General features: G+C 29.0%; 2 protein-coding genes and 1 long non-coding RNA gene across 5 annotated transcripts in view; 2 read left to right on the forward strand and 1 right to left on the reverse strand.

The window, feature by feature from the left end:
* Positions 1 to 14,645, reverse strand: part of LOC143206937 (uncharacterized) — a 194,632-nt gene that overhangs the window by 18,838 nt on the left and 161,149 nt on the right. The window lies entirely within an intron of this gene.
* Positions 200 to 3,911, forward strand: LOC143206933 (uncharacterized). 2 transcript variants are annotated; one of them, XM_076419801.1, is made up of 6 exons: positions 200 to 325; positions 596 to 714; positions 2,742 to 2,767; positions 3,063 to 3,133; positions 3,191 to 3,340; positions 3,546 to 3,911. In XM_076419801.1, exons 4-6 carry the CDS (start codon positions 3,079 to 3,081, stop codon positions 3,770 to 3,772), a joined length of 432 nt encoding a protein of 143 aa, XP_076275916.1. In that variant the 5' UTR covers positions 200 to 325; positions 596 to 714; positions 2,742 to 2,767; positions 3,063 to 3,078; the 3' UTR covers positions 3,773 to 3,911. The 2 variants fall into 2 exon arrangements, with proteins under 2 accessions (XP_076275916.1, XP_076275915.1); XM_076419800.1 differs by lacking the exons at positions 200 to 325; positions 2,742 to 2,767 and having other exon boundaries at positions 594 to 714.
* LOC143206932 (uncharacterized) lies at positions 3,922 to 14,517 on the forward strand. Of its 2 annotated transcripts, none has more exons than XM_076419799.1 (3): positions 3,922 to 4,020; positions 10,078 to 10,251; positions 13,531 to 14,517. In XM_076419799.1, the coding sequence occupies exons 1-3, from the start codon at positions 4,002 to 4,004 to the stop codon at positions 13,731 to 13,733; spliced, it is 396 nt and encodes a 131-aa protein (XP_076275914.1). In that variant the 5' UTR covers positions 3,922 to 4,001; the 3' UTR covers positions 13,734 to 14,517. The 2 variants fall into 2 exon arrangements, with proteins under 2 accessions (XP_076275914.1, XP_076275913.1); XM_076419798.1 differs by lacking the exon at positions 3,922 to 4,020 and adding an exon at positions 7,109 to 7,298.

Below are 14,645 nucleotides of genomic sequence, written 5' to 3' on the forward strand. Positions count from 1 at the left end.
TTACTTAAATTTTTTAACCAAATAAGTAGGCTGTAAAAATATGTTATAAATAATTAGTCGCTATCATCGTTTAAAATATTAGAATATTAGTAGTTAGTCAATATTTTAAATTACTATACTAACGTACATATAAGAAAAAATATATTTAATAAATTAAAAGATAAAGAGAATAAATACAAACCCCGCCTATGGGTAGGGATAAACCTACGACTTTCCTATTTTCCCGACATTTCTTAGAGTCCTTCTACACATGGAAACAGAACGTATTGTGAAAATTTAGCGAAAATAATTCCTTGACAATGGATTCCCTTCATAACGACAGGAGGTGCGTTGAACCATATTTTAATTACACCTAATTGTATGTCATAAATTTATTTAAAAAAATTAGTTTTTACCACTTATCAGTAGTTTTCTTCGCCATAGTGGATCATTCAGCTTTAAAATGTCTTTAATAACTAACAGAATCGTCTACAAATATGTAACTATCAATTTACAAGTATCGATGGTGATTTTCATCGCTTTTGTATCAGGCTTCAACAAGTTTTAGTCAGTTTTATCCTGGACGTATTGAATATTGAGGAATATTTTTTTTCAGTTTATTGGTTCGGTACTTAAAGAAGCAATACGAATGATTTCGTGCAAATTCATCGTGATTCTGTCATTAGCTAGTCTGGCTAAAATTTGCAATATTGTGATAGTTCATGAAGAATAGCAGTAAGTATTTTTTTAAGTTAAATTCATAAATTTTTTTCAATTCCAGTATTTAAAAAATATAGCTATGGTTTTACTTAACAAAATAAAACAGTTTACCCAGAGGTTTCGATATTTATGGTTATATATATATATATATATATATATATATATATATATATATATATATATATATATATATTATATATATTAATTGTTACTATATACACTCACCATTTCATCAATAATATTTTTTGTTATAATACCTATAATAGCATTCTCCAATAACATGTTAATAACAAAAATATATAACAATAACATTCATATATAACAAATGTGAGTGGAAATAGTCCAAGTAATAAACATATTTCAACATAATTTGGCTGATAACTGAACTGAAAATTAAAAGCTATTTAATTTTAAACATTTTGCAATATAAATATGTATACTATTATCCCCAATATGGTCACTAATATATTACAAGTAACTGTCGCTAATAACACTATACTCGGGTAATATATTTTATTTCTATGAAGCAAATAAAAAGCAATCAGAAATTGATAAACATTCAAATTCAAGTTTAAGAACAAATTAAAATGCGTGAGTGGCTGACATAAATATAAGCTATTGGCATCTATTACATATACTTTTTGAAGGTGCGACTTTACATGTATATTTTTAAAATATGACTCGCCATTTCGTCTACAATTCTATGAATTAAAAAATGATTCTCTTTTCTTTGTAGTCTTCTTAATAATGTTTTAAAACAATTGAAATTAAACTTAAAAACTGATGCTAATAATAAGATAAACCATATGAAAATAGTACAATATATAAAAATTGATAAACAATATTTTATTATTTTTATTTCATATCAATTAAATTTATTCTTTCATAAACCCTTAGCATATTTGCAGTTAAAAATTAAATTATTAAAAAACATTGGTACAATATCTATTAATTCGAATATTTTCCATCGCTTTTTTTACTTTTCGCCGAAATAACAATCTTGGTTTCGAACAGATCCAATCATCTATGTATTTTCGCACTTGATTATACTAAATGCCACAGAACTTCTCATGCGAGCGACAACAGTGCAACTCTTCACAACTTTTGCATGTGTGGACGAGTGTTGTTATTCAAAAAGATGATTTTGCGTTTGTTACTCGCTGTTGTCCTTTTAACAATAATGCGTCATTAAATTTGTTCAATTGACGATGGTAGACATCTTCGCTAATACGTAGTACACCGCATTTTGCTGATTCGACCATATGTACATGCACAGCAAGACTTTACAGCCATGAGTTATTGAATTCACGCTTCAGTGTCGATATGGACGGTGCTCCTGAACTATTTCACTGATTTTTTTATTCGAGATATATATGTATTATCATAGTATATCTACCTTTCACTGGTCATAATGAAACATAGAAAATGTTCCTTTTTTTACTTTTATTTACTTTATATTTCACATAACATATAAACGCCTGGAAACAGTTGACTTTTGTCATTGATAATTGAGGTCATTGATATTCAAAATAATTTCTTTTAAATCGTTAAACAAAATCCTATTTGGGCTAATGGGGCTATAGGGATATGACAAAGCAGCATCACCTTACGTTTAAAAAAGTATTTGAATATATACACTGAACAACTCAGTAATTCTAAATGGAAAGCTGTAATTTTAAGACAAAACCATCAAATTCAATAATTGTTTACATTAATACTTTCCATTATAACAATAGATATAGTTGATATTAATGCGTTATCATATATCACCTCACAATAACGAAATTATATTTACAAATATATTATTATGTTAAACGGTAATAACTATTGAAGCAAGCAAATTAAGGCAAATCAAGCAAATTAAATTCTTAAATAGATACATAACTTGAAGGGATTTATTTTATTTTATTTAACACTCTTGACGGTTTTTATCATTTAAGTACTTCTATAGATATTACAAATTATTTGTTAAACGGCATATTAATTTACTAATATATATTAACTATATAATATACAGTAACAAAAATAAAATTAATGTTTAGCTTTCATACTTGGCCAAATCGCAAAGGTAATATTATGTTTATATTACATAATTAATATTTAAATATTCTATTAAATATATAATATGTATGTAATATGTATATGTAATTAAAATGTAAGTAACAGAGTTTATAATTACTTAAAAACATTATTCTATAATGTGCAATTGTTTCATAATTATTATGTAAATACATATTTTATACAAAATGTATTGTTAAAATGCTAACATACACAGTCTGTTTAACATCAGATAAGATTATTAAATCTTTCTTGATGCCAATTATAATGACGACATGTTTAGTGATATTTTCTTCTCTCTTTAGCACAGACAGAACAAATATGAATATGAAATTCAAAACAATTGTTCTTGCTTTAGTAGCTTTTATACGTCCAGGTAAATATACTATAATTATTTAAAAAATTGAATTAAATTAAAATATATTTATTTTAGGATTAAGCATTAAGTGCTTACAGTGTAATTCAGCAGAGGATGCAAGATGCCTGGATGTGAATAAAAGTAATTCTTCTAGTTTGTTTCTAAAGGAATGTGATGGATCTTACAACAATCATGAACCTTTTTGCAGAAAATTTGTTACACATAGTAAGTATTTTTCTTGTTCGAGAAGTTTCAATTATCTTACACTTTAATTCAATTATTATATTGTTACATTTTTATTTTTACAATATTATATATATTAAAGCAATTTAAAAAATGATTACAAAAAAGGACCTTCGCCACTTTGTCATAAATCAATATAATATAATTTTGGAAAATAACATTTTTTTATTAATACTTTTTATTTTAGTTGTAGATTCAAAGGAAACCAGAGTGGTTCGAAGTTGTGGGTGGATAATCGATGACAGTACGTTTAGAATCGATTATTGCGGCAGGAAAGATACTGACTTCATTTTTAAAGAAAACTGTGGTTGTTTCACTGACGGCTGCAACAGTTCTATAAACTTAGGACTCCATTCCTATGTGGTTTTATTCTGTTTAATTCCTTACGCGTTAAAATGCCTTATAACCAGATAATATTTCGATTTTGTTTTGAAGTTTATTATTTTTTATAACCATGTTAGTGTGCTTTTGAATGTCTCTTAAGACAACATTTTCAGATATAACTCAATTTAAAGATTCATTATAGTCAGAAATGTATTTGCAGTTTTTCATCAAACATAACCTAGAAATGTATAAATTGTTTTTATTGGTTATATAGTAATCGAGTTCTTTGCAGAATAGTGTAGTTATAAAGTGAACTAAAATGCTACTAGTTATTACTGGTAAGAAATGAGCTACTTGATGTTTAAGAATCTTATATATACAAATAAAATGTCACAGGATATTAAAATTTTCCTTTCATATGTAAATGTTTTATATGCTGTTTTATTAATAACTGAGCAATGAATGAAAACGAACACTCATTTACTCATTTATTTAGTATTTGTAAAAAATTACAATATGTAAAATAAACAAATATTTTAGTATGCCTTATGTGACTTTTACTTATGTTACTATTTCAGTAATTATATATATTCAGTATTAGAAATTAATATATATGTATTGTGATAGATGATGTTCAGAATGTTTGTTGACAGTTTGCAGTATGTCTGACGTTGTTATGTTATAAAATCACATTGTCGTGTTTTTAGTTGTATTACGCCTCCTTTCTATTCTAGGCTAAGGGTTTCTAATTTAATGTATAATTATTGATGAAATATGTTCACCAACTTCAAATGTTTTCATGTGTTTTGAACTACTGTTCAATTAATATGAATAATATAAAGGACTATATTTTATTATTATATAAAAAGTTATTATTATCATTATTATTTTAAATTATTCTAAATGAAAACTGTCTAGCCTTGCAATGAAAATATTCACGTGCTCAGTACCTCAGTACCTCATATTAATTTGAAACGTCGGTGCTAATGTAATTTTTATAAACTCAACTTGTTAAATTTTATTTTCACGGTCTTTTCAAGCGTATTTGGAGATTAACTGTAGAGGAAATGAGATATTATTCACTTTAGCGGTTAAGAGATAGAAACTTACAATTTTTACACGCCCTGGATATAATATTACATGGATTATGTTCTACATATATATCTTTAATAGTAACTTAAATAACAATTCAATAAATGTTACAAGTAACAAAGCTATAAAACTTTAATTTGTTAAAAAGGGACAATAACGATATAGTTTACTATTAGTTTTAAATAAATCAGGCGTGTGTGTATGAAATCTCAGCGGACATATTTGTAACAAACTTCATGTTGAAGCCTCAATGACAGTATATGTCATATAATTGAAATATGAAGAAAAATGTGTCCCAGAGCGTTAAAATATGTCAATTTGTTCCGAGTAAATCGCATTTGCGCGGAGGTTTATATTTTTTACTTCACTTGCCTTTACCCCATCGATTTCCACATGTGAATACTGGTTTTGAGATTTTAAAAGTGGCGATTTCGACACCTAAAACAAAGAACGTTCTGGACTGTGAAAATTTGAATAAAGAATTTGATTTGGGGATTTGAAGGTATTACTCGATAAAACCATCAATGGGGATTCCTATCAGCTACAATTGATGCGTTTGAGCCGAGCACTGCACGAAAAAACGACCAGAATACGAGTTTCCATACTTGGAAAAATTAAAATGGGAAGTGCTATCCCATACGCCGTATTTTCCAGACCTTGCCCCTTTCTGATTACTATTTGTTCCGACATATGAGTCGTGACATGTCTGAACAGCGCTTCACTTCTTATGAGGATACCAAAAATGGGTCGGTTCGTGGATAGCCTCAAAAATATATCGTTCTTTCGAGATGGAATCCGTAAATTGTTTGATATATGGGAAAAGTAACTGTTATCGATGTACAATACTTTGACTAGAATATCTTGTACCAATTTTTCATAACAAAGGCTTCAAATTAAAAAAATCTAATATTGGTATTAAAATGATAATAAAATATTAAAAAATGATTTAATTAGCATACATGTTAGAATTAAAAAAAAATATTCAGAATGAACAAATGATACTATCAATGAATTATGCATTAGGTGCTTGCATGTATTCTGATCATGCTAAAAAGGTGTTTATTGAGAAAAATTGGTAGAATATATATTAATTTAAATATTTACAGATTTTTCCCATCTTTCTGGGAACATAGCAATTCTGTGTCGAAAGGACGATGTTGGTTTGGAGTTATCCAATCACCGATCCATTTTCTCTCTTCTTAAGCTTTTTAAACCCGTCTGCGAGCAAAACTTTATGGCTATGAATAATCCGCTTTTTTTGTCGCAGTGGATGGATCTCCTGATATAACTCATGACTTTCTGGAATTGTCGTAGTAAATATGGTTTTCATATATAGTCATAATACGTCACAGAAAACTCTTTGTTTATCTGACAAACAATGAAAGCACGATGTTGATTTAAAATAACATTTTAAATTTAGCAAATTTATGTGGTAGCAATTTTGCTTGCTTTTGAATTTTTCCCATCCCATATCGGTATGTCCATTTGGAAATAATTCATTCCTCAACTGTTAAGCTGTCTGAAAGTTTTTTGAGAATTTGTTGGATTTTCGCCCAATAAGTCTTGGAATTCAATATCATCAAAATCAACACTTTTAAATCATTGAAATCAAAACCGACAATTGGAATATCACGGAACAGCATAATCGTAAATTTTTAAAAATATTTAATGGACTTCGACAGATTTCTTAAAAACAAATAATAAAGGTAATGAAGATAGAAAATACAATTTTGAGCGTTCCATGATAGTACCAGTATACAGTCTCATAAAACAACTCAATAACACTAAAATAAAACAGTTGGGTTAGGTTTTTTAATACTTGCTTACATTGGGACTTCGAATTTTCGCAAATAATCAAAATATATTCAAGTATCTAATATAATATATTAAATAAATACTGGGATAGTTGGCATAATATATAAAATATATCTCCCAAAAATCATCTAGAATAATTTCTGCCTATTGTCTCCGTATTTTCCAAGTTTTTTGGGAGTAACTGTGAATTCTAGTCATCTTCAAACTCCAATTAATCAGTGCTACGAATAGAAACGGCGGTAAGTATTGAAGAAACTTATTTCAAAGTAAAAATAAGGTATTACAGATAGCTATTTTGAATATTTCATTAATCTTCTTAGTGTCGTTGCAAGAAAAAATAGACTTTATTTAGAATATAAATAATAATATGGTCAACATACCTCAGTGGATACGACATAGACGAAAATTGGAAACATTTTTGCCGAATTGCGTTCGTTTAAAATCAACTAGGGCCTTCCGGCATCGTCGAAAATACGATTGTGTGCGCAAGTGCCGCACACCGTCCGAGCTTATGGTCTTCACATAACGTTAGTCTACCATTCTGTCATCTGTGTCGGTATTCGCAAAATTCCCACTTACGATCGTATCCGCCTATCGCGCACACTTGTGAAAAATTTTCTTCAATAAATCAGATAAACAAAAATCATTATGAACAACGTCCAATATCTACTGGGATTGTTATGTCTCTGTGTCGTCTATATCGAGAAAAGTAAGTACGAAAGAATTCAAATAACAAAATATATTCCAAAATCTATTTCACGATCAGCGCCAAGGCTAGCTAATACAATTTTTATTGGCGCTGTATCTAATTATAGCCTATTATTATTTACAATATTTATGTTATGGTAAAGTGCTTTCGCAGCGTGTAGCCCAGACATGTAAAAACTAATAGGACAGAAAACCATTGTTTAAAGCTTCCTAACACAGAACAATGCTATTTATTGAATTATTATGCAATGGCTCTATTTTCCTGGTTAAAGTCCGCGCATGTTTGCAGGAAAATCAATAAAGGGGCTTTGTGCTAGTTTATGTAACACGGAAGAAGTGGTTTTGATGGGATAACATTTCCGCAACTTGATTTTGCTGTTTAGGTTGACCGCAAAAATGCATTAAACAATTTTAATACAAAAGAAACGTATATCGATAACATCTATAATGGATCTATAATATGTTATTTATAATTTCAGTAATATATATTATACACAACTCTATCAATTAAAACAGAAGTTTCATCAAAATAGGAATAAAAAACCTATAATTAAAATTAATTGATAAAAAAAACGGTATTTTATTGGTCAATAAAATCTATTTTTAAATCCTACAACTAAGAATAGGAGAACTATTAGCCACTGTAAACATCAAACAAATTAACATTAAAGTATTTACTTTGCGACTGAAAGATTGTACGATATTAATAAAATTTAAATAATATATGCAGTATAATTTTTCTCATAATTCATTATTAAATATATTTTCCAAGTAAATCAATATATTAGGGATTAATACAATTCATCAAAAATTATATAAAGTAGTTATTAAAAATAATTAAATAATTATGGATAGGTGTAAATAATTCTAGTTAATTTCGTCAAACTCTATAAACTATATATTTCTAGTATCTACTGCGTGACGTAGGCTTACTCCCTTTAAGACTTCCCAGGGTATTCATTTTCAAAACTTCTAATGCATCCGATTTTACTAAACTGGTTGACGAATTAAAAAATTCAACTGCTTTCTTAGGAGTGCGGAATCAAGTTACAAAATCGTTTTGTGCATTTTACTTCAATGTTCATTTTGAACGATGTCTGTTTATGAGCAACGTTCATAAAACAGCATCAATAGCTGATAAAAGAGTGAGATCCTAATAATTAACTTCATCTCAATAGACGATCTTTTTCTGCAACATTGAAATCATTATTCGTAGATTATATAAAACAGTATTAACATACCGAAATCAACATATTTTGTTTATTATAATTTTCAACAAGTTTTAGCCGTTGATTAGTCAATAAAGATTTGTTAAAGTATAAAAGTAACTATTCACATAAATACTATTTATTGAATTGTAAATGTATGATTTCAAGGCATTTATTTCTATTGGAGGTGACCAGTCACAATTTGCAACTTATAATAGGCATTTTTTATAGTGCATCAACCGTAAAAATCATGATGGTTAAAATAAAAGCTTAATAGGAACAAAAGCCTGTAATATATTGAATAAAATATTATTATATGAATTTGTATCATATGACTATATGCTGAAATAAAATACAGATTAATATCAATTTTATGAATTGTTATAAATTTTACAATTGTTATTAAAACCATCTAATATTCTAATTGGTACGCTTAGTAGTTTTACATTTTACATTAATTTATTACTACTTTTGATGTGTAACTGAGTTATTTTACAAGCAATACAACTGCGGAATAAATACATCAATATGTATTTTTCAAATTAAACTAGACTAACTTAAGCTAGAGTTAACAGTAACATTTATACACTTTATGTAGGTTTCGAACATTTGAATCTTTTGATCTCCTGCGCACATTCTAGTAGTTGTGTTGCTTCCACGTTGGTGTGATTCAGTAACCTTCTTTCGTGTTTAACGGCGAAATCCTTATTGACTTTGTGAATCCTTTTGATTTCTAAGTCATCCTGTATTTCTTCGTTGGTTACATGATAAGCATTAAAAATTGATGGAAAAACTATGTATTAGCAACGTTGGATTACTAGTCAATTTAATGTTTCAGCGTATATTTGCACCCCATAAGTCCAAATAGGTTTTATTATTAACTGATAATTTTTAAATTGACCTAATATTTTTTATTAGGTCTTAGGTCAAGTTGTGGTTTCTTTTAATTAATCAATATAGTTATTTCATCGCTATCCTGCTCAGCTATTTGAGGTTTCCAATTTGTCTTATCACCAATATGGATGCCGAATTAGGCAACCCTCAAGTAATTAGTTCTATCTTTGCACCACAGCGCAAATTTGACATGAACAGATTTCGATCTATTGCGCTTTATTTTCCAGACTCTCGTCTATTTGTGGATCTTGTTGACTCTCATTTGTATTTTCTTTATACCTCCAAGCGGAGATATGGCTTTTGCCTTAATTTTATATGAAATTAATTAATATTATTTATTCTGTCGCGTCAACATTTTTTATGCCTTTAATTATTATATTTTACTCAAGCCATTCAAAATCAAATAAAGTAAAATGCACAAGGGAAATACCTTGTTAATATATTTTTATTGACCATAAATAATTTCAAGAGTTCTTTATCGATAAAACCAAATATTATGTGACACATTTATTTCAAGGTTTTTCTACTGTTAACTAAAAATAAATTATTATAATATTAAATTATATAGCTTTTTTAGGGATTACTATATTTTAATCGTAGTAATAATGACTAATGACGAGACCAAATAATCAATTTATAGTAAATGTATTTTATTAACAGTATAATATATTTTTGTAGGTAGTGCTATAACGTGTTACGAATGTAACAGTGCCCAAGACAAAAGATGTATCGGTGATGCCAATAATCAACTCAGTGACGACTTAAGAAAACCCTGTCCCGAAAAGAAAGGGGACAAACCGTACACTCTGTGCAGGAAGATTAAACAAGTCATCGATTTTGAAGTAAATGGGCGTAAGTAAAATTATTATTTTTCATTAATTAGATAATTTGAGAACATTATATCGTAAGGGTTTAATATTAGGATAATTAAACATGAGCTTTCTCTGCATTAACAAATACTTATTTAAAAGCTCTCAATTTTACTATTACTTTCACTAAAAGAGATTCAATTCATATTTTAATTAATACAATTCAATTCAAATGAAGGTTATATAAGATATTTATACCCTTTTTTCCCAAGATGGATATTTATATATGTTGCGATTTCCACAGATTTTTTTTGTGATATCTACTAACAAATACTAGTCACTATCACATCGTATATTTTGTCTGAACCGATTTTGTAGAATCTATTTGGTGAAGGTGTTTGGGCAATTAAAACACTGGATCTGAGTCGCTTTGTATTAAAGTTAAAGCCACAACCACAAAACACTGAGGAATTAGAAGTGTATCTCTCATATATTACCTGTGAAAGCGGGAAATTAAGAAAAATAATAATAATAGCAGTAATAATATCAATAAAAATAGTACAAATAAAAATGCAATAAAAGTTTAAAATACTTTTTATTTAAAGATATGTAAAATTTACATTACAAATATTATTTCAGAGGAGAATTCTTAGAATTTTCTGTTTAATGATAATATATTAAACTAACAATACATTAAAACGTAATATAACAGATTTAAGACAAAACTTAAAGTTTAATAAATTATTGAATATGGAACATTTTATATTATCTTAAATATAACTCCCCCAAATACAGAGTACATTACAATATATATGTTGAAGACTAGTTATTTTGAAATGTCGTGCTTAAAACAGTTGTTTGTTTTGAAAAATACAGGCATTTGGTGATATAAAATATTGGACAGAATGCTTGTTAAGTTTTGTGCATAATCTGGGAATTAAATAGAACAGTCAAGATATTATTTACCAACAAAGTAAAAAAAGTCTCCGGCTTTGTCAAATTACATATATCATACTGCCGGACTTTAATATCTTCACTATTCAACTCACATTTCCTAACATATTTTGATCAATGTTTTCCTTTTTCTATGCCACAGCTAAAATGGAGGCTTGTTATATATTACAAATCACTTACATATAATTAACATTATAAAAGACTTACAATTTAAATAACAACTGGAAACCGTATCCCTGTTAAGCAATGCTTTTCTACATTTCGGTTTGTAGGTATCCTGTGTAAAATGTACATTACAAACTCTTTTGCTCCAATTTAAGACCGCACCAGTTTTTCATTATTTATTGCTAAAAGCCATTTCTGATATAAAGCAGGATCCCTAGGAAAGCTGGGTATTCTATTTGAAATGGTACTACGTACAGGGACGCAACACCTGAGATATCTTAAGATTTAAACAAATCATTTTAACTAAAAAAGAACCATAAAACACAGTTAACAAAATAAGATTATTTAACACGTAAGTTTATTAAGTTTTTTAAGCTTGCTTTGTAAGCTATGTTATTTACTTATTATTTATTTATTATTTTAAAAGCCCATCAGCCTCTTGGGCTATTTAGGATCAAAAATATACAAAAATGACAATGACATTCAAAAATAATATAGTATACAAATTACAATAGAGAATATATTAGCTCCTCCATAATAAAACAGCTATTCGCCCAGACACTTGAGGAGAATTACCCAAATCATTTCGCCGTTTATACGAATGGTTCTAAACGGGGAGATTTCGTTGGTGCCGCATACACTTCGGGACTGTTGGAGGAGCATTTTTTCAGCGGAGCTTTTGGCCTTTTTAAGGCGCTATCTGCCCTGGATGGACTGTCGGTGGGGATACTTGTGGTATCAGACTCAATGAGATCTTTAGCCAGTCTGATTGCAGTAAAGACACTCCGCCTTCTAGTTATAGCTATCAGAGAGCTACATACAACACTGGAGAGGAGGGGAGTAAGAATAAATTATCTATGGTTTCCCTCTCATAGGCGAATTCCCGGTAACGAAAGAGCCGACTATCTGGCAAGCAAAAAGGAAGATTCAGTCAAACTGAGCATTCTATTCAGTAAGGAAGATGCTAAAACACCTATAAAAACTATATACAAAAAATTGGATCAACTAAATTGGGATCTCCTTATGGAAAATAACAAGTTGTGGAAAATCAAGGGTTTTTTTTACAAATCTCCTAATATTAACAATCTCAACAGGTTCCAATTGAGTATCCTTGCTCGGCTGCGAATAGGGCATAGCAGACTAACGCATGAGCATCTGTTAAGCCATGTTAAGAAATGCTCCAATTCGAAAGAGACGCTTTCAACAAAAGCTTTGCCGAAAAAAAATTAAACCGAAATTCTTTGTATATAAATCAAATTGTTTCTATAGGAAGCATAGAATTACCAAAAAATTCCAAAATATCCAGTAACTTTTTGATTATTTCCACCAAATATAAACGCACGTACACTACGCCTTATTTTTTAGAATAGACTTCTAAAAGCAGCAAGTGTCAAATTTTAGCTTTGCTACCAAATTTATACCTCTAGCCTCCTAGCGGCAAATTAAGAAACTAAAACACTGTATCGCATGCGCCCATTTAATATACCCTTCTAAATTCTCAATATTTTGTGGCCACAATACAGAATCAATCAATATGGCAGGATCTTCCCCGGCCCGGGTGGCCTTAACACGAGCATGCGCCGTAGTCTTCATACAATTTTATATTTTAACGCAACAACTCTTACATTTATTTATGCAACCAAATATACATGTACCGTGCCCATATATCCGCATATATCGCGCATCCACCAAATTATTTATATGTCCAACACTACATAAAATTCCATAGTTATTAGAATAAAACAGAGCTATCCTGATCAGTAATAGTAGTATCCTGAATCATCAATATGTCATTAGTTTTTCTAAACTTTTTTAATTGTGAACTAATTATTTTTCCGTCATGGTTAAATTCAATATATATTATTACATTATGGTCATCCCAGAAATCTTTTTTTTTTGATGGGATAGAATCACTAAATATATAAAGTCAATCGTCTGAAAATTCCATATGTTTAAAGTAATCTCCGTAAAACCGTTTTCGTGGCGTAGTGATCAAACCGACTGGATGGCTCTCTTTCTGATATGGTAGCCGTAGGTTCGAATCTCACTTAAATAAGATAGACTAGACAAAAGTAAAACTTCTGAAGACTGATTTATAGGGAATATGATATAAAACATTCAACACGTAGACATTATTACTATTCACTGTTCACATATATAATAGTTAGTAATTTTAATTTAAAACCAATATTTTTATTTGTAGTTCAACCGGACAGTAGAGTAATCAGGACATGCGGCTATGAAGACTCCCAATACCAGAATCGGTGCTATCAGCGATCCGGATTCGGTGGAAGGCAAGAAGTATGTGCCTGTCAAGAGGACAACTGCAATAGCGGTTCATTCATCTTTGCTTCTACATCTCTAATCGTATCGTTATTGGTTCTGTTAAGAATAAATATATTTTAAAAACACAAAAAGTATAAATGAACGAAACTATGGGTTACTAGTTACAATAAAACTTATTAAAAAAGGAAATATTCATTTACGTTGGTTGTTAAAAAATTTAGTAATCTAGTGACTTCAATAAGATAAAAGATAGTTTTGAGTTCGTTGACGTTTCTCGTTCTTCTTCTTCTTCGCCTCCTTATACAATATTGTTTTTTTTTTTCTCAAAATAAAAGGAACGATCAAAAGGAGGGAATTCCGATTGACACTCACTGTAGGGTAGAATGCCAAAAACCAAATAGCTTTAAATTGAGAACAAATATTCAAGCTGGGGCTGACGATATAATATGTACAATTGCCAGGAAATAAAAATCGTCCAATCGCGCGTTTGAATACAAAACCCTTTTAGGACTCTTGGCCCACTATTATCTATCAGCATATACATTTGTATGTCTCTCAAAAAAACGCTCACTGCTTTTCATTATTGAAAACATTGTATATTTCTAGACTTTAAGATCGATTTTTGTTAATATATTTATAACAACTCTATCAAATAGATATTAAAGTTAAATGTTATCATTTTCTTACAGTTTGTAGTTTTTATTAATTTTTTAGGTATAGTATTTGCTAAAATTAATTTGAATAAATAACAAAAAGATTTTTTATAATTGGTATTGTTAGTATTGTTATTTTAACCACTGCCTAGGTAAAAAAAAGTTGTAACTGTTTAGGAACAATATTGTGATAGTTTTGTTTTGAAAATATCATATCTAAAGTTCGAAATATAGGATAGTTATGTAAATTAGCCCGTGTTGTTATTTAAATACTAAAAAAACTTCATATATAACCCCATATTGTGATAATTAAAGTTTGTTTCAAAACAGATGGCATTAAAATTGTAAATCCTTACCTCAAATATTTAGAAACGCAACT

This window comes from Rhynchophorus ferrugineus, unplaced genomic scaffold (assembly GCF_030347505.1).
Source record: "Rhynchophorus ferrugineus isolate W39M unplaced genomic scaffold, kcgeb_rfMv2 rfM1, whole genome shotgun sequence".
Classification (NCBI taxonomy): Eukaryota; Metazoa; Arthropoda; class Insecta; order Coleoptera; family Curculionidae; genus Rhynchophorus; species Rhynchophorus ferrugineus.